Source organism: Cardiocondyla obscurior, linkage group LG02 (assembly GCF_019399895.1).
Source record: "Cardiocondyla obscurior isolate alpha-2009 linkage group LG02, Cobs3.1, whole genome shotgun sequence".
Classification (NCBI taxonomy): domain Eukaryota; kingdom Metazoa; phylum Arthropoda; class Insecta; order Hymenoptera; family Formicidae; genus Cardiocondyla; species Cardiocondyla obscurior.
In genome coordinates, this window is record NC_091865.1 from 1,594,539 (window position 1) to 1,620,092 (window position 25,554).

Genomic DNA, 25,554 nt, shown 5'->3' on the forward strand with positions numbered 1-25,554 from the left:
TACTTGCTTTTCATTTGCATACGTGACGGTGTGTAGAATTGCTCGCGTGACTGCTGCGTGTTAATGAAGAAAATACGAGGAAAAGAAAGAGGTGGGGAAAACTTCTACCTGGCGTAGAATACAACGTGACGTGAAAGTAGATGCGTATAAAACTCGTAATATTGGCTTTTAAAATGAGAAAGACGTTTTATATTTAAAACGTTTATGTGACACGATGCGTAAACGACGGATGAGTAGTATTTATATTTTAAATTCACAGTCGTGCGGATTGCAACAGGTAAGGCGAGCGGGGGGATCTCGAGGTAAGATGAGATACTGATTGGAAGCTCGTTAGAAATTTACTCGCGGTAAATCGTGGATTACGAAATTTGAGGTAAATATAATTTAGAAGCTCTTAAGCGGTAATCGTTCTAAGCAGACAAGTTTTCTCATTGCCATCTAACCGGACGCTAATCCGACGGTAATTGGATAGCACACCGCTATTGGTTGAACCCAATTAATCTCTTAAGCACAAAAACATAATTAGAAAAATAAGACTTTGTTTCCGTTGATCGTAAAGCAATGCACTTATATGCTTGTTGGTATTAATTAATTTAATAACTTGATAAATATTTAATATTTTGGGCCGTAATTATATATATATATTATTTTTTTTTCCTTGATTTGAAAAGCGATTTTAATTTGAAATTCTCAAGTCGAAATTGTACAATCATACATTCGAGAAGATCGAAAAAGCTACGAGAATAAAGTTCATAGAATTGCTTTGTTGTACTTAAGAAAGGCATTGTAATTGTAAATTGCTCTCTGATCCTCAATAAAGAATCTATTTTCTTTTAAGCTTAAGATATCCAAGAGAAAGTATAAAATGTTCCCTGGAAATCAGAGTGCCAGCGATGCACACAATTTGCATCGTTTAAAAATATTACCATCTATTGCTGAATAAATTCATTTGCGTTAGAAAATTGAGAGTTCACTGTCGCTGTGAAAAAAAAAAAAAATAAACTCGCGCAAAAAGGAGTTGGATATTAAGCCAGAATATTCGAGGTTGAATTCGAGTTATGCTTATGTGCCATTACGCTTAATTGTAATTCGCAAAAAGTACAGTTATCCGTATAACAAAAACATATAACTTAATTTTTTTTACTTTTATCAAAATAGACGTGAGAAAAAAAAAGGAGGATATCAGCTTCCCGAGAAAGCGTGTTCGTTCGCGTGGCTTGCAGAGCAGTAAGTGGATTTGCAAGCATGGGTGATATTTAAACGGGAGTTCTTCAACGAGACAATAACTAGTTGAACGCCTTGCAACCCTTCGTGACATAATCGAGGCGGGAGAATGCGACCACTCGGTTTACTACACAGACTTAGTTTACTAGTCTTGTCTATGTACGACGGTAGCTTGTTTCATGCTAATCTGGTCGCAATTGCCCTTTCCATAGTTTGCGTGGGCATTCATGAAGCGCACCGGAAGTCAAGGTCGCAATATTAAATGCTTAAAGAAAATATAAATCGCTGACATTTTAAAGTATAAATAATAAATGTAACGTATCGAGCAACGTATTGAATATACGACGTGAATTATATTTTATGAATTAGAAAATTATTTTTCTAGACAACATTCGCTTAAATTAATTTTTTTTTTCTTTTTTTATAAAATGTATCTTTTATTTTAATTGTTCGTTAAACGATATGTTCTTAAAAATAATATTAATATTTCTTTGAAGAACTGACGCGAACATGTTCCAGTAAGAATATATGCTCTATTTTTTTTTTTTTTAAATTTAACATCATTTTATATTGACGCTTGACGAATCGGGCGTGTGTTTCTCCTGGGAGCTATCCCGCAGATTTATGTCGCGACAAGAGAGAGATGAATATTCTATAAAATCACGTACACAAATATACGTGGCGCAAGAGAGAATGAATAGGAATGCAGATAGGTCAAGACCGATAAAGAAAGCGGCACTTTTTTTTAGTTTAGTCATTTTTCCCGCAGAGAAAATGTATTGTTTGAGACATCGATCTAAACGCTAAGATTTTTGGTGCCTAACAATTAGCATTCCAGCTAGCCTTCGACTCGATAAGTATGAAGACGACAACAGTTGTGAAACTTGCGAACATGTCGCGTTCTGACATTTAACAAATTTTAAAAGATTATCTTATCCTCTTTCATACTTGTATAATGCAAGCGACGGTGTAACTGTAAAGCAGCGCGAAGGCAGCGCGGAGTCTTGCCTTTATAATTATCGCATATAAGCTCTCGTAATTACTAAGTAGAGCTATTCGCGCCGTTTATCTCGAGCGTCGTTAAATTCGTAGCGTATCATTAATTACACGTATGCAACTTGTGCGTCGAATTCGTGAATGAGTAACTTACTATAAATAGAAATAGCTGTTGACGATATTATACGTTTAACGCTATCAAAAGGTATAAATATTATAGGATTTTAATATTAATGAGTGCCATTGAGCTGTTTAACTTTTCACGGAAAACGTACCTCATCATTCCCTGTATCGATAACCTATGTAATACACAAAGCTGTTTTACATCGAAATTAGAGAATACTCGATTAAGCTATATTAAATTTCAAGACTCTGTCGTCCTGTAGGACCCATTCACGTGCATTCACATTCGTAACAGCGTTTTGAAAGTGGAAATTTATAATGAATACAAATAATGCTCTATTACGCCGTATCGTTGTCGCGACGTTACATCTTTTCCATTCAATTATTGCATTTATCGCGGATTATTAATCACAACATTTGTCAATACTGCAGTCATATGTCTGCGTTTTATTAATATTAATTATCGCGTGACGTACAAACGGAATACTTAGAACTTGAAGATGCAGTAAAACGACTTGATATCTGTATTAAATTCCTGTATTATTTTCTTTTGTTAAAACTATGAATAAAAATTGTTTTTTTTTCCTTTTTTAATCGCTCGCTTCTATTCTGTGACACAGATCACTCGAATTCGTGAATGTTTGTTCGCTGAATTTTTTTTTTTTTTTTTTACGTCTTTTTGCCATCATGTTTGTATTTTCTCGAAAGCGTTGATGAATGAAAAGGTACAACATTGCGTACCGTTGTCTCTTCCTAAAAGCTTACTCGCATTAAGCAAGCTCTACCAGTCACCGTAGCTTTTTCGTTTTCGACGTTTCGACAGAGCAATGTTCATCAAAAGAAACATGAAAATATAACAAGAACAAAGCGCGATATGTATCTTTTATTTTCGTAAAGCTTCATAAGCAGAATGCTTTGCGCTTAAAAAATTGATAGTAACGAACACAATAAGGTTAAATGTTTAATTAAGATTTAAAATTGTATCTCGTCGACGTAGACATTGCTTGTATAAACGTTGAACGAGTATGCTTAATAATTATATTAAGTACAGTAAAGGATAGATTCGTATTTATAATTTATGTTTAATTAATCGCTCAATTCCGTGCCTGTCTCCCGAAAAGCGCGTGGGATGTCGTTTCTGGCTGAAGATCTCGTTATATTCACTCGTAAAATAAAGTGAGGTACAGAGCGTGTAATACTTAGAATTAAAATCCTATTTGAGTCTTCAAACAGCGAAGGAACGGATTTTAAAGGTTACTTCGAAAGTTCACTTATCGCTCTCAAGTCCTCGCTAACGCATGTTGACGCAAGCGAACGTTAATTTATTTTGATTCTCGTTAAACGATAGTCTCTATTCTCGGAGTATGCTTGATATTGATCTAATTCATTCTTCAATTGCGCGTTTATCGCGTTCGACGTTATTCTCTCGGTGCGGCAAGTTACAATGCATTTTACGACGTGCGTTAGTTTGATGTAACGACGAGAGTTACTCGCGTACGCTTTCCGGAAAGAAAAATGTTTCCCCCCTTTTTTTTTTTCTCTCTCTTTTTTTTCTTTTTACTTTTATGTCATATCGCGTTTCTGATCCGCGTTTTGATACATCGTACGTAACGCTGCCGATGTTATACTTTTCGGACGTCTGTCACCTCGGTCTGTTTTACATCGCCGGCGATCAACCCCGACGTTTCGCCACGGCGGTGGATCTAACGTCGCACAATTTAATCTCCTGCCGTGAAATTGCACGAGCCGGCAAATTAGAATCGAGCGATTATGAACGACTATATCGAGCTAGCGATTGCGCATGCACGCTTTTCGCAGGCACCCGCGACAAATATCTCTTAATGAATCCTCGCTAGTTGACGGATGTAAAGGCTGACTAAAGCGATTATCGACGTTCGCTATCAAATTAATGTCGTTTGAAGCCAATTATCGTCGTTACGGTTGTTTCGTTACTAAACCGCGGTTGAATTCCCTCTCGTAACGTATTCTCACGCGTCTCGTATATTGTTCTTTTCGCGCTCATCTCCGTTAAAATTGTTTATTCCGAAACCCATTAGAGACGACGGCTTGCGCGCACAAAATGTATCTTTCTGTAAAATCGACGGGCGTTTTGAACTTTTCGATATACATGTGCCGAGAGGTTAAAATTAATACGCGGTCGGTGCGAAGAGCCGCCTGCCATTTACCGAGTGGCCATTCATTAACGGCTAACGAAATGGCGATTCAATTTGTAGTAAATATCTTTCTACTTGTCGATGTAATCCCTTGTTCTAAATTCGATATAAATTGTTGCGCTAACACGTAATAATTATCGCATAAAAAATAAAGTTTAACTGTTCACATTGGGTAGATAGATAAATTGGTAACGTGGATATATTTATCGAAATCTAACTGGGAACGCACGATCTAATCGAGAGCTAAAGATAATTATAAGATTTTTAATAAAAATGCACCTAAAATTGCTTTACTCGCCACTTCTTTTCGTGTTCAGAATAATCATTCAGCTGCGTATCTCACGACACATCTTTATGTGTATAAACAGAAATAGCCTATAGATAACGTCTTTGCATAAATAGATTGAACGTCTCACTAAAAATATATACCGCACTTTTATTCGATTTAAGAGCAACTAAATCGCGTGGAAAAATTCAATGCAAAGGTGTAATACACCTTTTTACAATCCGTTGAGAAATTTCTTTTTTATAACTCGTAATAAGCGAAGGTTGAGTCTACCGTCGAATGACGCATGAGAAGCGTTCTGGCATATCGTAATATAATGACGTTCGCATATCCGATATACGTGTCGTCACGGAAAGAAAAGGATGGGTCAGTGCATTTCATGTTACGCAGAATATCGCCCGTTGCTATTTTACGAGGAATTCATTAAAATTTTTTATATATGACTCGACCGTAAGATGTACACAATAAAAACAAACTTTCTTTTCTTTTTTTCTTTTTTCTTTACGAAATAGCGACAACTAAAAAAATATACGAGAGTTTAAAATGAGAATAATGAGGAGAAAAAATTTAATATATTTATATTTAATATACTTTTGAATGTGTTGCACTGTTAAACTTTCGAATTGATTTAGCGCAACACGTAGCTGTTTTAACATCGAAGGTAGAGAGAAAACGAAAGAGTGGAAGTACCTCGTTGTAGTTGGAGGATCGTTGAAAGAGTTATCTTACAGGTAATTTTTCTAACACCTTTTGAAGCTCTTCCCGTTATTTCGTAACGATTGAAAAAGAAAAATAAGTTTATCGAATAATTGGGAGAATATTAAAATCCGTTGAATTTTCTTACGGATTATCTTCTTTTAAATACGTTTCACGTTACTCTGGCATTTTCAATAAAGAAAAAAATATATATAAAAAATAAAGAACTGTGATCATTATCCAAGAATATTTTTTTAAACGAATTAAGAAAATATTATAAAAATTAGTTTAGTTTTGATAAATTTTTGATTAAATTATTTCTATTTTTAATGGTTATATTTTCTTTAAACGGGCACGAATTTTGCTTTAAATAATTTACCGTCAGATATTTTAAGATCAGTGCCTTTCCTTTGAAATGTTTTTATTACGCGAACGTGTTAAATGTGGCGGGGAGCAATGTTTTTAACGTTTAATGATTTTTTTATCGCTACCTTAAAAGATCCACGAGCACTTTTGTGTCCGGAAGGTGATTCGCGAAATGGAATACTATCCCAAAGATGAGAAAAAGAAATAAAGGGGTGTACGATTTTAATCAGTTTTCTTAAGGGTGATATTAAAAGAGGAAATGTTACGAGACGTTGTATAGTCAATGAATTACTTATTAATTTAATCTAATTTGCCAAGATTATTTTCAACATTCATTGACAATATCTATTACCTACATTACAATGATAAATTACTTGAGATGAGATGGTAAGACATTAAAAATTTATTTTCGCGAACGTTAGATGAAGAATAATAGTGCACAGTAATTAAAGCAATTTGATTTATTATCACCATTTCAGTTTTAGATAATTTTTTATACCGTAAAAATTATACTTAAATACAACGACGTAAAATCGGTCTATTAATCATCATTTAACCCAATTACGCGAATGTATAAAGTGAAATTCTGGACTAATAAATATCTTGCTACAGTATTGATTCGGCGGATTTTATCAGACTAAAATAAATCATGTGCACGCCTCGCGTGCGCAACTTTTCGATAGAACCCATTTCGTGTGTGTCATTATAATATAAAAATCATGCGACTCACCAGTCTGCATGAGCGTCAGCGGAGTTGAAGAATGCTGCCGGTGACTGTAACATAAAAAGAAATATTAATGTAGAGACATGTAAATTAGTTAATATAATTATTAAAAAAAAAATATAAGTTTTTATTTGATAAAGATTTTTTTTTTAATTTATTCTTACCTAAGAGTTGCTCCGCCGATGCAGGATACCCGTCCTGGGCCTGCTCCTCCTCTCAGATGGGACGTGACGAGCCATCCTTCCGCGCACAAGTAACTCGCGAACGCGACCGTATTAATTACTATCGCGAAAATTTAACACTGTCGCGCGTTGTTTTTCGGAACTCCCGGAAAAAAAAATAATCGTAACAAAAAGCGCCCGATAGCTACCGGCACACCCGGAGCGACCCGACGAACCAGCTACGGTTCGTATAATATTATATCGGCGGGCGGCACTATTTCTCGCGTACATTGCACTGCAGCGGAGATCCTCTTGATCTGAAACAGAAAAATGAAAAAATTATGTTGAGGATATTAAATTTAATTAAATAAAAAAATTAAAAAATGTTATCAAATATCTAAAATATTTTATTCCAAAGAAAAATTAATTCTTACCCCGGGGTTGCTCCGCTGGTGCAGGATACCCTTCCTGGGCCTCCTCCTCCTCTCAGGATGTCTGCGGGATGTCGGGTTGGTCCTTCGTCAATGGTGGAGTATTATCTGAAACAGAAAAAACTGCAGTTAATGTTCCGTTCTACTCAATGTATTATTCAGCGCGTATTATTTTCGCTTTACCGCGCGCGTGTTTTGGTTCCGGGTGACCGGACGCACATACCAACGCTAGCACAGCTAGCTCGCACCGTCCCCCTCACTCCCCCGCGCTCCCCGCGCCTATACCTCTTTTTACGACTAAAATTAAGAAGCGCGACGAACGAATATTCGTTATACAACTTTATGTTCTCGATATTCGTGGCGTTGCTTACCTTTATCGAGTCCTCACACGAGTCGTCCTCGATCTGGACACGAGAAACGGGACGAGAGTCCCGGCCGCGACGAACAAGACCGGTCGAGGGTCAGTGAATGGACAACGGCGAATGTCCCGTGCACGACATCGCGATTCGTAGGGCCCTTGGAGCAAGACGAGACGCACGTACGCGGCGATAAACCGCGAGAGAACATCACGCGGATGTCTCAATACCCGTCGCGACGAACAAGACCGGTCGAGTGTCGGTGAATGGACAACGGCGATGTCCTGTCCACGACACCGCGATTCGTAGGGCCTTTGGAGCAAGACGAGACGCACGTACGCAACGATAAACCGCGAGAGAACATCACGCGGATGCCTCAATACCCGTCGCGAAGACCGGTGCTCACCGCGTGGCCGTATCTTTTTAACACTGCAACGGGTCGCGCGAGCCGTGATCGATCAGGCGATCGATGGCGCGCTGTGATTGGTCGGCGCGCTAGGGTCCTGTATCACCCCCCCTCGACCGTCGCGCCTAGCGCCAAAAAAGAGTATTTATAAAAAGATATATTATTAGAATTGTACAATTAAATTATATGCGCAGCGACAGTGCGTCTGCGGGCTACATTATATCATTTTAATTAAAAAAAAAAAAGAAAAAAAGCAAGAAAATAATAAATATATCATTATACGCTTTAAATAATAAAAAAAAATTTAATTAATATAAGAACGCAACAGTTTATTTGACTACAACTAGATCGTGAAGCAAAGTTAATAAATATTTATTACTCAAAGGAAAGCTCGAGAAGATATAACGCGATCAAATGTGCTTTGAAATCGTAGAGTCTTGTGAGCATGAATCGTTTATGACGAACATATACATATCGCTAGAATGTCATAATACTCAACGTTATCTGTTATTCGATATTAAAGTAATGTACTTTATTCACTGCATTTTTCTTTTGCAGTATGCAATGTGGAAATTTGACATTTTGTTGCTCAATAGAATTTACAATATAAAAAATAAAATAAAATAAAACAATGTTAGAATTTATTTTGAAAGATACGTTGCATTCTCTTTCATCAAACTTCGAAATCAACTTATTATTTTAAAGTAGCTAGTAGTTGAGAATTCTCGAGAAATATTGTTTTATCTTGATACAGTCAGTAGAACGCAAGTATTTTAAAGAGGGGAAATTCTATGGGGTAACCGCGGAAGAAGTTTGTAAGTTTTTTGTTTAATTTCCGCAATTTCTCTTCTGTACCTTTTACTGGATTTACTTGCAATTGTTTGTCGATCTGTCGAGTTTCCAGCAGGCACATTTGTACTATTTATTATTTTTTTTTAATTCTTAAAAACTTTTTTTAATTTATTAATAAATCAATAAAACACTACGAATTTTTATACACGTGAGTTAATAAGAGTTAAGAAGAGAAATATTTTATTTCTCTTTATTTCACATTCACAGTTAGAAAAACTGTCAGATTTGCTTGTTGAGCTACTGTACATTATCTTTTTGTAGCGTTACATAAACAGATTTTTATTTTAGTATTGCATAAGTAAAATTTGTTTTGCATGGTAGAACTTTGTTAAATCTGCTTTTTCATAATCTAGAAAAAGAATTGCGTAGTTGCTTATGTAGAGACCTCACACAAGAGTGTCTTGTAACTGTTAATTAAGAAATGACTTTTTAACGTTCCATTTTATTTCAACTAAACAAGACTTTTGTACGTATACGTATATATTTATTATTTTCGCGTACATTTAATATTTAATAAATATATTTTAAAATATAAAATTTTATAATGCTTTTTTTTTTGTAGAAAAAATTATGAAAGAAAATTTACTCTAGAAAATAGCTGCATTTTAAATTAATTACATTTAGAAACCTTTTTTATTGCAATAAAGAAAATGTTAATTTACATGTTTATTCAAACGTTAATTTCAGCTTTAGTTGTGTATTTTATTCATGCGTTATTTAGCATAGAAAAGTAAATTAAAAATTTAACCTAAAATGATGTAATGTTATATTAATAAATGCGTATGTTTCTTTTAACATGCTTTTGATATTTTCTTTACGCGAAATTATTTAAAATTAAAATACTTTACTAAAAAAAAAGAAAAAAAAAACTATCCATCTGAATTATATTTTAGACATTTCACGAATCTAAAGATCTTTTTTGTTTAATTACATGAAGCGTTTAACATATTTCTTTGAAATAATTTCCTTCTAATAAATCGAGCTTTCTTAGTCGAATCGACTATGCTCATGTATATACGACTACCTGAATACGTGAAATGAGGTTTACGAATCGCGCGAAAGTGCGTCTGTAATAGTGTCCTCCATTAATGCAATTGCTTCGTGTGATTGCAGCGAGAGTAAATTCATCTTCGAATGGATGAAATCGATAGGGTACTAAATCAGCCGTAATCGGCGGAGCAACTACATTCCTTGTCTCGCGAAAGGATTTCCGGCGACAATTCAGGCGTCCACTTTCGGCTTGCGAATTTTTGCACGTAGATCACGTCGTAGCAAAATCCCGTATCGGCGTCGCCCTTCACGCGGCAGCTAATATTCGACGATCTTTTGTACAGCGTCAAAGGCGGTCCGCCTTCTCCTCGCGGCGGATAAATAAGAATCCTCTCCAGGCTCGCTCCACCGTGACTGCGCTTGAGCTTTTCGAGCCTGAGGCGGGAAGGATCTGTTAACCATTCTCTCTCCGTAGATTTTACTCCTCGGATACCTTTCTCGGCATTGAACTCGTATTGATCTTGCTCGTCGCTATCACTGCGGGCGTATTTCCGCGAATCGGTTCTCGTTATGTTACGACACGTGAACTTTGATGATTTGTGAAATATGTCTTGATTCACCGCCTTCACTCTTTCGCAGAAAGACTCGAGTTTCTTTACCGGATCATTTTCGTTGCGAAAAGTAGATGACGAGCTGGTGCAGCAACAGCAGCAACAACAGCAGACTGTCTCTCGCGACGAATCGCCGTCGTTTCTTTCTGTATTCCCGACGCAGGTGCAAGAATCAATTAAACATGCCGCTGGAGGATCGTGGAAAGGCTCCTTGCATTCACATGTAAGTTCCGCTGCATCGTATCTTAATCCTGATGAATCTCCCGGAGCGGATTTTTCAGGCGTTCTTACCGCGAAAGAGAGTCGTTTACCCACCGTCTGTATTTTTACTGCTTCTTCCTGGCTGCTCTTCGAATCGTTCCTCAATTTCTTCCACTCCTCAGCTGCTTTATTCGAGCTACGATCGTCTTGAAACAATACGCGTGGCTTTAAATTATTCAAATGAGTTACATTCTCGTAGTTATTTCTCACGTCGTGACAAATGTCTGATATCCGACTATCATTCACCGTGCTTTCACTCCGTGAATCTTCGTCCGTCGATAAATCGACGTTAGATTCTTCGTTATTATCACGAAAGCGCAGTAATTTGGATAGCGTACTGCGACGCGACGCTTCTGTGCAGTCGACTCGCTTGCTTAATTTAATATTAAGATCGTTCGCGTTTTTCTGGCAACAGCAATATCTCGAGCGATCCCCCGGTTCGTCTCGCCCGTCGCAATAGCAGCCGAGCCATTGCTTATCTTCGCGAGTGGGTGCCACTTTTCGGGGATACAGCTTCCTGGATTTTCTTAAGAGGCCGGGGTTGCGATAACACAACGATTCTCCGTCCCCTAAAACAGCCGCTCTTCGCCGCCGCTGATCCATGTTGTTCTTGCGGTTTGTTTCTCGCCGGTAATTCCTATCGATCGACGCCCCCATAACGTAGCTGGACGCTTTCAATGGAAGTTCCATTTCGTTCTTCGACCGCGAAGTTCGGCTTTGCAATAATAACGAGCTCGTTGCGGGTAATCTCGCTAACGCCGTCAACCTGTTGGATCGCGAGCTCAAACTCCGAGAAGTCGGTTGCCTGAATTTCTTTAGAGGATAACGGTATCTCGAAGTATAACGTCCTTTGCAGCCTCTCTTCTGCAATGGAGCTTGATAGGAAAACATTGTATCTCGGCCGGAATAAATTTTATCAAGTAGCTGTTGATTTTCAAAGTCGCTGTCGCTACTCTCTTTATTTAATTTCCTCATCTCTGTTTCTGTTTCACGATTGTGACTGTAGCAAGAAAGATTTCTCCTTGTCGTCTTTTCATTAGCACTTTGAGAAATATTCACGTGACCCGAATTGTCAATTTTATTTCTGCGCGGTAACTCGAATGCACGATTTCCTGCAGATTTTTTATTAATGGTGTTTGATCTTTTGATTCTGAAATCGTGCGCGGCGTTTTGAAACGAGGATCCAGTGACGTCAAGGCTGGTCATTTTTGTAACTGCCGGATATGTTTTGTAACTCTTTTTGGAATGCCATTCGGAAAATCGTGGCGAAGATTTATGATGTTTGTAGGAATTTCTTGATGAATTTGGATATTGGTAAACGGATTTACGTGGAGGCACCTGAGTAAAAGTATCTAAATTTTCCTCAGAATTTTTTCGTACATAATTAAAATTGTTATACGAATGAGATTTTTCTGCCGAGCAGCAATAATCGCAAGGATTAGCGACGTCGCGATTGAAAGACTGTTTTTTCTTCTTCTTTTTTAATGCGAAATTTTTCTTTTTCTTCGGCGTTACTTTAGATTTAATTTCTTTTAATAATTCCGATTTTTTATCTGCACAACATTTTACGCTGCAGCTGCTGGACTTCCTTGCGCCGGTACAATCTTCATCGTCGCTGGTTACCTCTAAATGACACTTTTGTTTAATGTCCTCGATGTAATTCATTATATCTTTTTTTTTCAACTTCTCAAAATATTTCGTCTTGCCGTGCTTCTCATAATTTTCAAACCGCGGAACGTCCTCCTGGCCGACATTACTTTCGGGATACTCTGCTCTTTCAGATTTTGACATTACTTACGTTTAGCGCGTAACACATAAATCAAAATGTAACCTAGGTGCAGCGACGTACATTTATCAATTTTTCGAATAAGACAGCGAGCTATGCGTCACGTTTCTTTTCATCACGATTTGAATGCACCTTGTTTATCGACATATCAATGCTGATGTTCATCGGACGTAAAATTCGCGTGTGGCCGAGCTGTTTGAAGATTTTTCAATATTTTTAATATTCTTCATGTCGTCTAATCGTGAATATGGTCACATAAATATGATCGATGTTTTCATTTGCTATTTAACATAAATCTGCGTAATCTATAATAAATATACAAATTCTTAAGATTTTAAAATATTCTGAGCTATGTCTTTTTTTTTTTTTTTTTTAAACAATTCGTAGCAAAAATAATGTGAAGTATCTAATAAAAAAGTAGCACGCAAATGGAAATAAATAAGCTCTGTCGGCTATATATAATTTGATGTTACGTTAGAAATAATGCCGAGTTACTAATATTCATTAACATTCGACTGTTACATTCCTATGATATTTTATTTTCCATGTAGCATTCATTAATCGTTTATGTTAGTTTACGTTTTATGCAATAAATATCTTTGGTAAAAGTTTGATAAAACGCTTTTGCAGCGTGTCGCTAAAAATATTAATCTAGTTTAACGAATAATTGATTTAGTTTTATTTAGCTAACGAATAAGGTATTTATATTGTAGATATACATATGTGGACTTTTATGTGAAGTATATAAAAAGGTTATTAAGCAAAAAAATTCAATAGTCGGCCTAGATTAAAAAAAAAAAAACATGTAGAAACATGTTAAACTAATAAAATCTTGGGTAATTAAACGAAAAGTAAATTTAAAGACTTCTAATTTTTAATTTCTAAGTTATGTATATTAATAATTTATTATTTAAATTTTATTTTATATTATATTATACTTTTTTAATTAAAATTGCATAATTATCAAATATATAGTTAAATAATACAAGCCGTATTGCTTCTTGGTTAATTAGCTAGGTTTCTTTTTTTTTTTAATTGGAAATACGCTAGAAGTTTATAATTTGAAATACCAGATAAACAATATTGTGTTTCATGTTTTTTTATATGTTTTAAATAGATATACATACATACAATAGTTTTGTAACTAGTTAAAAAATCCGAGGAAAATAATATGAAAAACAATGTAAAATTTATTCAATAAACTCAGTTGCTGATTCAACTAAGTCGTTATAAGTATTGTTTAATTATAGTTTGCTTTTTAATTATATACAAACGTTTTTAATACTTGTTTATCAGTATTTTTTTTTTTTTAATATGTTTAATAATTTCTTATTCCCAAGAAGAGTTACACGCTCATAAAAATACGTTTTCGTCTTAAAAGACTCGCTCTTCTCTTTTGTTGAGCATCCATTTCAACGTGGTAACATGGTCTGCAGTGACATAAAATTAAATTCAATTTTAAATAATATCAGCTTACTAATTATTACAAGACGTAGAAAGATAAAGTTTTATATGTAAAGTAAAATATTCTATAAATTCCTATTTAAGTCACAAATGAAAGAATTATTATTAAAGTTTAGAATTGTGTAAATTTTTTTTTTTTTTTTTTTACTGTAATTCTGCCTTCATGTCAATGATTGTTTCTTGCAATCGTTCGATAATCGTATGCCATAATACTATAAGACCGTCCTCAACAATATCTCCTTTACATTCGTGTCCAATCCACGTTCCCATATTGAGAATTACAGTCACGATTACAATTCCTTGTAACGCCAGTAGCCACTGATTACGGAGCACATTTCTCCAATATTCATACGCTTTAGTCTGTTATACAATATAAGTTATAAAAATTTATATACGATTTAATTTAGTAACTATCTGAGAAATTACAATTAAATCGCACCGAGCAGCGTGCAAAGTTACACTCTTGTTAATTTTGGCAAAAATTAATTTTATTTCAGATCTTAATTCTCTTTAATATTAAAAGCAAAAAAAAAATTTTAATAACAACGAAAATTAATTAAAAGATATTTGTGTTGAACTCAGACGACTTGTGTATGTCTTATGTATAATCCTTCATTGTTCATTGGATTAATTGCTGTTAAAAAAAAAAAAAAATACCTTACACTGCTAGGCTTTGTCTTTACTACCAAACAGCTTTACGTAATAACGTCGTAATACAAACTAAGAAAAGCTTGTTTAATTTTCATTATAGTAAGCTCTCAAACCGGTCACGAAAACTCTTTTAATCTTAAAAATTTTTTGGAAAATGCTCCGAGCATTATTGAACCCGAAAGTTTAAAAGCTTCACATTGCACGCAGAAGTGCGCTGGCACTTTGTAGAAATTCCAACACGACAACATTGTGTCGTAGGAATTCTATTTATTGAGTTTCTCGGCAGCCTTTCAATTGCTCGGCTATCGTTAAAAGCTCGTCGCAACGCACTTCCACGCGACGGCGAGCTATTACCCCGCAAACTGCATAAAATTCGCTGTTTTTGCAACAGTTGAGCACTGCTTTTTTCCCCTCAATTTATCATATAGAACATTATAGATGAATTAAAGCAAACGTAATAATAACCTTTAATTTACTCTTGTAAGAGTCTTCGTTTTTTCGTGCTTTCAGAATATCAATTGGTTTACTCTCGCAATCGTCACCTTTCGAATTTGCTCGCAGCCTTAAAGCTCTCGAAGTATAATTCTCCGACTTGTCAAAATTGGCCGTACTAAAAGAATTATTAATATCGCTAATTTGAGTACATTATATTTAATTATGCAGCAAATACAATAACAATGATATTATACGAATAATTTTTTTTTTACGCAATAATATGTGAGTTTGAAAAATTCTTCAGTGTCTTTCTTTTTGTCCTGTGAAATATATTAAACGGCGAATCAGCTACGAATTTTACCATATTGTTACACACAAAGAATTTGGCGAAGATCAGAAATTTAACTAAATATTTACGGTTATATTTACTATCGATTTATTCTCGCTATCGATGGCGTGAGGAAAAACTTCACGAAGTTAAAGATAACAACGTTTATCATCTATTCTGATTGAACGAGGCAGCTATCACGTAATCTCCTATTGGAAATGCTGGTTTCCTACGGCATTATCGCATATGCCTTATCACGAATCGCGTTTTGAAATCAGCCCTTTATCGTCGTGAAACAAAACGAGGGATAGCAGCAGTTCAATCATAGCGTCGAGGCTTTCCGATCGGAAAACAGCAGTCTCGGAAACGACATTTCCTACGCCCTCAAAGTGTCGAGAAGCTTAAGCTTCCCCTCAGATATAGTTCGCGATATTTCTAACTTATTTTCCCGTGTTTCTCTTCTCGTCCAGAGGTTCATGTTAAGTTTTCTTGCTCGCTTCCGCTTCTTTAATTAAACTTTCCTAAGCCAATTCATTGTCCCTATGTGTAAAGACTCTCCGAGTGGAAATTTATTTAACTATTCTGATTTTGCAACTGGACTTAGACCACGCAGAAGAGACATATCCCTTAATTAGTAATTAGCTTGATACGAGCCGTAATTTGTAAGTAAGTAGTTGTTATTTAGCGACCTAATCTATCTAACTATTGCTAGACCGTTACTGTATGAGATTAAAAAAGTAAGGTCGCGTTAAAAAAAAAATCTGTCTAGTGTCCGTCTAGCCACGATTATTCCCGGCTGATAACGAGCTGGAAACGTTGGAGATCAATGTTTTTCGCCACGTACTAGTCTACTGTTATGTACCGACCTATCTCAACGCGCGCTCAACTGTCGAATTCACTGGGCTGGTTTCTGCCGTCCACCGCGGTAGTGTGAGTGCGTGTGTGTGTTGACATCTAGCCGGCACCCTGCGCTCGAAATACGTAAGGTGGAGAACGCGCGGGCGGCGGACGGCAAGAACCGGTTTGCCCGGCGAATTCGACAGTCGAGCGTTGCGTGAGATTAGATCGCGTAGTAAACAAGTACACGGCGGAAAAACATTGATATCTAGCATTTCTAGCTTGTTATCACCCAGAAATAATTATTCAAACCCAGACGTTTACTCAAAATTAACGCTCAGTTACATTTCCGACCCAGAGTTGGATATGTTACGCACACGCGCCGAGATATTGCATTTATATATTTATTTGCATCGGCACTAATGAGCTTTGCACTACATCTATTTCTTCAAAGATTAGCGTCCACTTTGTTACACCCGAGAATTTACAATTTAATGTCATTTATAATTCCATACTACATTAATATAAGTAATAAAGATTAATAATCCGGTATTAATTACAGCTGTTAATGTATCATTATATTATTGTTGGCGTCTACAATAGCTGTTTGCAACGTAAAGCATATTATCCCGACCGAATACGTACAACAAGTCCAACACTTGCACGCAGTTTACTGAAAATAATTTAATTTATCATGCATACGATATTGATTAAAATAATAAAGTTAGACTGCTCTGGCGTTTCAACGTAAAAGCGCGTATCATGCGTGAAGAGCTTCGGGATAACGTTGGGAGGCAAAGGTCATCTTTAACTCTCTAACGACGTGGGCAGAAATCCCACGAGTAAGTCGTATAAGATTGATTGCAGGTGTGAGTAAGGTGCGAGAAACGAGTCGGAACGATAGTTAACAGTTTTTGCACCGACGAAGCGAACAGACGCATGCTCGTCCAACATACAAAGTTGATACGTACTCGATGTCGCGCCGGGTGACTATTTGCGTTCTATTTTCACGAAGGTGGAATCACGATTTGTCCAGCATCTCCAGGGCAATGGAGATATAATATTTTCGTCGTCCAAGCTAACGTCGGTATAACTTTTTGAGGCAACTCGCGCTTAAGGCAACGCGCGATACATTTAAAAATACGTATGTGATTATAATAATAATTTTTTTTTTTTTTTTTTTTTTAACCTTTGGAATTAATTCAGAATAGTTTGAGAAACATTTTGTGCGAGATATAAAATTTAGTATAAAATAAACTCCGGCTAAAAATATCTTGCCTTTGACAGCGAGAATGTAACATATCCTCTTGAAAAACGTCACGAGTAGTATTGAAGAATTTTCCTTCCGAGAATACTACATATTTGCACAGAAGAGTTACTTATATAGAGATAGACTATCGTCTCCAACTTTGAAAATAATCACGAGGTAAATATTTGACCCGGTATATCTTTCCGGAGCACAATTCGTACTTTATAAGGCGATTTAAAAATGCAACGAATGAGGTTGCCGTTCCCGGGGAATAATTATGATAATACGAAAATGTTTATGAACCACTATCCGAGACTTCGTTGTATGTGGAAGTACTTTTTAAAATATTCCGGTCTCAAAACTCTAAGGAGTCTGCTGTGACTCGAAGATTTGCATCAGCAGTTGTAACGATTTTTCAATTAGAAATAAATAATTGTCTTTTTATTACTTGGACTATTTCTTTTTTTTATATATATAATATTTTTAATTATCTTTTGTACTAAAGATTTCAATTCCAAAAGCAATCACGATCGCAAAATTTCTGCTGTATCCAGAGTAATACAACATTGTGTTTGACTATCAGAGTTACTTGATATACATATATGGAACTATTCAACAAGTTTCTTAACATTATCGAATCACGTGTCCAGGAATGGATGAATTGTTCAGCGGAAAGCTTTGTTCTCGTAGGAATATATACTCAGTGTCATTGCTGTCTCTTTTCCTCCTACATCTTCAAACGATATTGACCGCGAAAGTTGCGTAAACTTAATATTAATGCTTTGTCGCGTGCATTTTATTAATAAATAATTTTTTTAATTACTTTACGGCGTACATGCCATGTGTAATAAATTAATAATTAGTAATATTCACAAATCGATTAATTAAAGCCTGTTTCCTTAAATTAGAGAAACTTTTCTCATATTCTCGTTAGATCTTCGAGATTTACTTTTTAATTAATTATTTGATGGTGATTCAAGGCACACATAATTAATCTAAAATTTCATTCATATGCGTGACGCACATCGGAAGACTTCGCTTTATCAACTGTATGCTTGCTTAGCATTCTCCACAATTTCTAATATTTGAATAATAAAGTTAGCGAAGTCAAACTGCTGTTGACAATATTGGCAAGCACATATCCAAAGTAATTAAGTAATATGGAAATTGCCAGCAACATGCATTCGCGTATTACGCGTCTTTTAAAAAAAAATTAAATTTATTTTTAAATTTACATTAATTATAAAATTACAAACAATACAATAAAACCCTTTAAAATATTATGTCTTTTAATAATATATTGCGCTTTGTACAGCGTTCTCATTTTTTATTCAGTACTTGATCAGAGTTTTAATATCTTTTTACGTATAATGAAGACTTCTCATTAGTTCCAGCTTTTAATTTGTTTTATTGAGCAGAACGTTTACGATAATTGCCTGATTTAAATAAAAATTAAAATCTTTGTAAGATAAATCAAGAAAGATAATTAATAACGGATATTTTACGAAAAATAGCCACAGCATTAGAGATTGTCAATTAGGAAATACGTTTCTTTTTTTTTTATCTAAATCCAATTACGCTAGTTTTAATTCGATTTCAAGGAAATAAAAGTTGTAATAATGCAAGTATTATTTTTAACTTAATTGTGTTATCCAGCAAAAAATAAAATGGAATACTACAGAAATTAAAATAAAATGTTAAGTTATAACATATATTGTGAAGTACTTGTAATATATATAATATTAATTAAAAAACTAACTAGCGAATAACAGCTATTTAATTGAAAAAAACATAGCTGCGGTATAACTTTCCTTTTTATTTACATCTCCACATGTGCAATGAGCGAAATAACCAAGTGAACAAAAAATGAGAAATCTACTTTATATATCTATTTATATTTGAAAGATGTTTAATTAATAACATGTACAATTTACATGTAAAAAAATTAATTTTGTAAAATATTTATGTAAAATAAAATGGGTTATATAGAAAGAAAAACGTAGCACCAGCGCGTTTGGGTTATTAAAAAGTGTCGAGCCATTATAATTTTTGATACGAATCGGAGTTCTTGTACAGTGAGAAAACTGGAACACGCAATACAGAATGCAGGTTTCTAGGCAAATCTCAGCATGTATGTTTTACATTATGTACTACGTCCCATGCTGCTCCAAAAAAAAAAAAATAAATCTATCCCCCGCAGAAACAATGGAAATGCTATCCGAATAATTTTTCCATCGTTGGTGATTTCTTCTCGCGCATTGTTCGAATTTATCTTAACTTCCTTTTATTAATCTCTCTTTATCATGAAATATCGCCGTTCAAGCAAAGCTCCCTCGTTTTTCATGTAGAGTGTGTATTTTCCATTCGTGTATGGGTCGCTCTGTATTATACATAATACAAACGTCAATGTTCGCCGAGCTTTAAAGGTCAGTAGAGCTTTAAAGCCAACATTTGCACATTTTGCTCGTGTTGCTAAAAAATTTCTCTTTTCCCTGACCATGACAGTGTGGAATATTATCATTCAATAATGCAATATACTTTTCATTACAATATCTAAATTGTAATTTATAATATAAAAAATATTTTTTTAGAGGATCGACGTAAATAATGTATCGAATAAATATTGCTCGTCTCAATTGCATATTTAATTTGCACGCCGGACAGTTAATTACACGAAATGCAGCCGGTTTGTCGCACGCGGTGCGCATTAATGTTCGTCGCGTAATTTATCAGCGGCCAATTTTACCGCGAAATCGGAATGCCGATAGCTCGCGCGATTCGATGTGCCGCGCAGGTAAGTGAGAGCATTCAATCTCTTGATCGTCGACTTTAAGGGAGTAAACCGCATAGGACATGCCCGCTTAGAACGATTACACGAGTGACTGATCTGCTGCGAGAAACGGCCCTCGCCACCCAGCAGTCGCCACCGTTTCTCGCGTATATTCGCCCACCCTCCGACCCCCCCTTACCCTCTCTTATCGTGTTGCTCCTTTTCTCATCTTCTCTACCCCGACATGCCACGTTCCCGGTGTCTCACGCCTCTTCATCGAGCTAGAATTCTCGCTCCGTTTACTTTACCCCGACGAAGAGGCTGACCTCGGCAGTTTACAATGGCGCACGTATTAACACGTCCCACGTTATCAGAGTATCCTTTACCCATATGACTGCAACATGCAATATACATCTGCGGATACGTCCACTCCGCTTCTTCCGTTTCATTTAATTATATTATCATATTATTCTTCATTGATATTATTGGCCAAGATCAACAAAAGCGAGCGCGCCAATGTTCACTCTACGTTCTTATTTCAATGTCTAATAAAAAAAAAAAAAAATAAGAGCAGTTTTATCGACGATATAAATGTGAGCTTTCAGCAGCTAGGGTTTACGCGAAAGTTAATTCATTGATATATTAGTTGTTGCATAATATACTGCGACATATCACGAATGCAGATCACTTAACTGTGCGGCGACTCGAATTTCTACGTATCATTAGCACATTAATGTTAACCGGCGATACAGCTGTATATACATTTACGTAGTTGTAAGCAAATTGGCTAACCCATGGGGACAGCTACGCGAGTTCGGGATCTTAGAGCTTGCGCTTACTCTAACGTTTACTTACGTAAATTTACGCCCTACATTCCAATCTAGCCGCGATCGAAAATTAATGTATACTTGTACATTTACCGGAATGAATTTACATTGATTTAAACTGTGGAAAAAATATTTCCGCTCAGTCGCGGGGAAGCGTCAGTAAATTTGCAAAGTTTTATTATAAGAATTTAAGACGTACGTTCTCGATTTACAGTGAGAAGGTACTTTTTTTCCCTATTTCCCGATGGCCGCTTATTGATATTCTTTAGTCTTGCCGCGGCACGAGATGCTTTGAGAAAAGCAAGCCTTTAGTCTATCCTTCGCTAATAATAGCCCCCGCTTTGAAGGGTAGCGGTACTTTTAAACCTTATAAAATTGAATAATCCGCCGAGAAACGTGCCGGCAAGAACGGAATTATTCAAGTGCCGTTATTTTATTTTTGTTTTTCATTGTATGTACGTTTACCGCGAGTTAAATATGCTCAAAAGTATTCGATTCTATCCATTTCCTTTTTAAATTAATCAGCCGTTCTCTCGCAAGTTGATTTTAATATCGTGCACTTTTATACGTATACTTTGAAAATTGTTTTCTCGATTCAACACAATATATGAATACATTAATTTTTTTTAATACCGCAAAAGTGATTTTGACTTCTCCGATATTTGCGTATTTTTTTTAAAACACTTTTACGTGCGTTCTTTAAGCTTTTCTTTAAGCTTCTAAGAGTGACAAGTGTGCTATTGAAATTAGTGTCATTATCTTGTATCTGAGAGGTATAGTCGATCGATTGTAAGTCCCGGTTAGATTCCAGATGAGCAATCAAATGTGCTCACGTGACACGTCGATAAATTAGTTCAGCCTGATATAGGTTGCTTTTCGTGTACATACGTACATATACATGTCACGATACTAACAATGAGAGCAACACCGCGTCCGGCACATGTCCGATCACATCGAAATTCTATAGATATCCGCATTTAAAAGTGCATATTGAATATGCATATTAAAAATAAGTAATTGGATTAATAAATCGTTTAAAAATAATTTCGCTTTCGTATGTTTCAGAATGATTATCAACTCGGCTTTCTTCCTGGTAGTTTGGATTAGTTCGTCATTTGCAGAAAAATCGTCCTCTAACGATGCGGCGTCCGCTAAACGGGCACCCATGGGATTTCAGGGTATGCGAGGAAAGAAGGACATTATTCCTACAGTTGAAGAAGAACACAACGAGCTTTCCAAAAGAACGTTAGCGGATTTCGAGGTAAGCCAACTATTTAACTTTTCCGTTAAAGTCAATTTAAAACGGAAGGAGAAAGTAATTTTATACAGTTTCTGTCTTTGAAATTATTTATGGAGAAGGAGATCCTCGTGATTACAGGATAAGATTTCGAGCGCGTCCGATGCAGAAGACAATCTCCTGCAGGATGAATTTGACAAGCGGGCACCGATGGGATTTCAAGGCATGAGGGGGAAGAAGGATTATTTGATACCTGATTTTGAAGACGCTTATTACCGCGAGGACTACGCGAAAAGAGCGCCGATGGGTTTTCAGGGTATGAGAGGCAAAAAATCCGGATTGGACGACGAATATTATAAACGTGCGCTCATGGGATTTCAAGGAATGAGAGGAAAGAAATCTTTAGAAGAGGTAAGCCGTAAACATTTGATATTAATTCGATTATTGCTGGAAGAACTTAAAACTACAATATAAACGTATTTATGTGAATATATCTAGGTGTTAGACGAAATTGAAAAGAGAATTCCAATGGGATTTTACGGAACAAGGGGGAAAAAAACATATGTTTTGGAGTATCCACAAGATTATGAAAGGAAACTACTTGCGTTGAGATTTCAAGATATGCGCGATAAGATCAAAGAGTTTCCAGAATGGGAGAAAAGGGCTCCTATGGGATTTCAAGGGATGAGAGGCAAGAAAGCACTGCTCGACGAGATTGACGAGCTTGAGAAACGAGCTCTTATGGGTTTTCAGGTAAAACATCCAATTAACTTATGTAATTATTCAACGAATACTATCGACATTAACATACTATCAACAAAGTTAATTAAAACCTCTATTTCTAGAGTACCGTAATTATTATTTAACAAATTTATGACACTTGATACAGCAAGTTAATTAATAAAAAAAATATAAAATAAATTTTAGAAATGGAATTAATTATTTAATTAATATTTCAGGGTATGAGAGGCAAAAAAGATAACATGGAAAATTATGTAGATTACATAGATCCCGACGTGGACTTTGACAAGAGAGCGCCGATGGGTTTTCAAGGAATGAGGGGCAAGAAAGACACTGATAAGAGAGCGCCGATGGGTTTTCAAGGTATGAGAGGCAAAAGGAATGTAGAACAAAGATTTGAATCCGGCACGGATCTTAAAACTCGATCATTAAATGAATACAAAGGTAGAGTTAATATTATTAATACGTCTATAACAGTGGAAAAATCTTGTTAACAATTATCACAATACGTGAAAGCTCTCTAATCTTTAATATAAATTTAAAACACATAATGGCTAATGCAGAAAGTTAACAGAAGTTTATTTATACGAGAGGATTCGAAAAGTTGGAGAGGCGATCGCTCGATAACAAAATTAAATAAAACCTATTTGTTTGCGCGAGTAGTTTTATCGTGAATAATCCCCGAATATACATATATCTGATTAATTGACCTGCAGCCGACAAGAAATGTTACCTTGCGTTTTTATTTTTTTTTATATTTTTTTTTATCGCGTATAGCAGAGTATTTTATGAAATAGCTGAATGCTTTTCGAATACTTCTCGTACCGTCAAGTTCGCCACTAAACGATATAATCGATCAAGTCCACCTCCGAGTAAAAGAACGAGTAGCGAAGGCTTCCCAAATATTAGTCTTATTATTCATGCAACTCCAGAATAAACTCTGTAGTGAGACGGAGGGCAATTCTTTCTATTTTTTTCTTTTTTTTTTTTATATATATATACATATATATCTTCTACTTCTTTTTCGTCCGCGTGATTCTGTGATATTCTGAGCTCGAAATAGTTACATAGGCCCGCATTGTATTTCCTCCGAGCAGGAATGGGCGATAGGAGACATGCTCTAGCCTCGTGCCAAGTTGAAAAACGATCGCCCTACCGATATTTCGAGATGCGCGGTAAGAAAAATCCACGATGGGAATTACGGGGAATGTTCGTGGGGGTGAGAGGCAAAAAATGGGCGAGAGCCCCGTACGAGGACTACAGCCCGTTCGTAAGGGTGTTTGATAACACTGGGAGGATCGGCGTGGACGGGGATTCGCCGGCATTAGGTAATTCGATCAGCTGACAGACATTGGCAGTAAATATTCATGTCGCAACTCTCTTTTTCGCTTCGTTTATCTCTCATACATATATACCTAATGGCTGAACACTTATGCTTATAATATTTAAAAAAAAACCAAGCTGGTCATCAAAACACATTCGCAAAAAAAAATAAAAAAAATTGAAAGCAATAAAATCAATAAAGAAAAAAAAATCCAAGTTAAAAGAGCTATCTCTTTTTCACACGAGAGGATCGCAAAATATCTTGTGCGAGTATTACAAATGCGGCGTGTCATTCATAGAACATATTCGATACGCTAAATATTATACGTCTCTAATTTTTATTTTGCATGCCACGTATCAAGCATATTAATGTATTATGTATGATTACAATTTGTGATATATTGGTATATTTTATTCGCTTGCTGTATCGAAATTTATCTTATACGCTTTTGAATTCTTTGCTGTTTCTACAGTCTATGATTGACACTGTATAATTATCCGTTTAGAATTATTCCGCACAAGTAATGGTGCGAAGACATTTTTTTTTTTTTGTTTCCTTGCACACGGGTGCCAAGTGACATTTAAAACAAAGCTATGGATTATCTTTCTCGCGGCTGCGAGACAATGGCGACCGCAAGGGCTCGCTTTAAACATTTCTCCGCGGTATATTGTCATTATAAAGTTGCTCACCATTGTGTATACGTACGATTGCACGAAATAATGATAAAATTCTTTAACTTCGAGATGACAGTTTTGACTGGTTATAAAAATCAGTTTTACGCAGTAAGCTACGCATAATCCAATTACAACTCGTTTGTCAAATAATTGTTTTGTTGAAATATGGAAACGTTTCATTAATATTATAAAAATGTGTTAATTATCTGATTAGAGGCAATTAACCGATTTTTTTTTTATGTATATTCTTCGAAAGCCAATGCTCCGAATAATATTCCACATGAATCTTTTTTCCTGTTTCTTTTTTTTTTTTAGATAAAGTTTCTCTCTTAGTTCTTGTATATCAAACTAAATAATTGATAAAACACAAGGCTGATTTTTTTAAACATTTCAAAAATATCTTAAAACATTATTTCTTGTTTTATGTTTCAGATTCACAATAATACAACAACTCTTAGAAACGGTAACGGAACAGTTACGGAACGTCTCCTCCAAATAATTAAACCGATGTAGCTGAAATCTAAGAACGACAAAAAAGAAAAAAAAAAAAAAAAAAACAGAAAATAAAGAAAAA

The 25,554-nt window shown here is 35.6% G+C and overlaps 2 protein-coding genes across 4 annotated transcripts in view; one reads left to right on the forward strand and one right to left on the reverse strand.

Moving 5' to 3' along the window:
* The window catches only part of Tk (tachykinins), a 34,723-nt gene extending 9,169 nt beyond the window's left edge, over positions 1 to 25,554 (forward strand). The window contains exons 2-7 of one of the 3 annotated variants that reach the window (XM_070674297.1): positions 22,070 to 22,265; positions 22,383 to 22,652; positions 22,740 to 22,994; positions 23,201 to 23,426; positions 24,080 to 24,310; positions 25,413 to 25,554. In XM_070674297.1, the coding sequence (XP_070530398.1) occupies positions 22,071 to 22,265; positions 22,383 to 22,652; positions 22,740 to 22,994; positions 23,201 to 23,426; positions 24,080 to 24,310; positions 25,413 to 25,423 (1,188 nt within the window). In that variant the 5' untranslated portion in view covers position 22,070 and the 3' untranslated portion in view covers positions 25,424 to 25,554. The remainder of the gene's footprint in view (positions 1 to 22,069; positions 22,266 to 22,382; positions 22,653 to 22,739; positions 22,995 to 23,200; positions 23,427 to 24,079; positions 24,311 to 25,412) is intronic. The other 2 variants (XM_070674298.1, XM_070674299.1) reach the window with 2 other exon arrangements.
* Positions 12,347 to 16,800, reverse strand: LOC139113279 (uncharacterized). The gene is made up of 4 exons (XM_070674308.1): positions 15,266 to 16,800; positions 15,024 to 15,168; positions 14,056 to 14,267; positions 12,347 to 13,873 (listed from the first exon to the last, which is right to left on the reverse strand). The coding sequence occupies exons 1-4, from the start codon at positions 15,355 to 15,357 to the stop codon at positions 13,789 to 13,791; spliced, it is 534 nt and encodes a 177-aa protein (XP_070530409.1). The 5' UTR covers positions 15,358 to 16,800; the 3' UTR covers positions 12,347 to 13,788.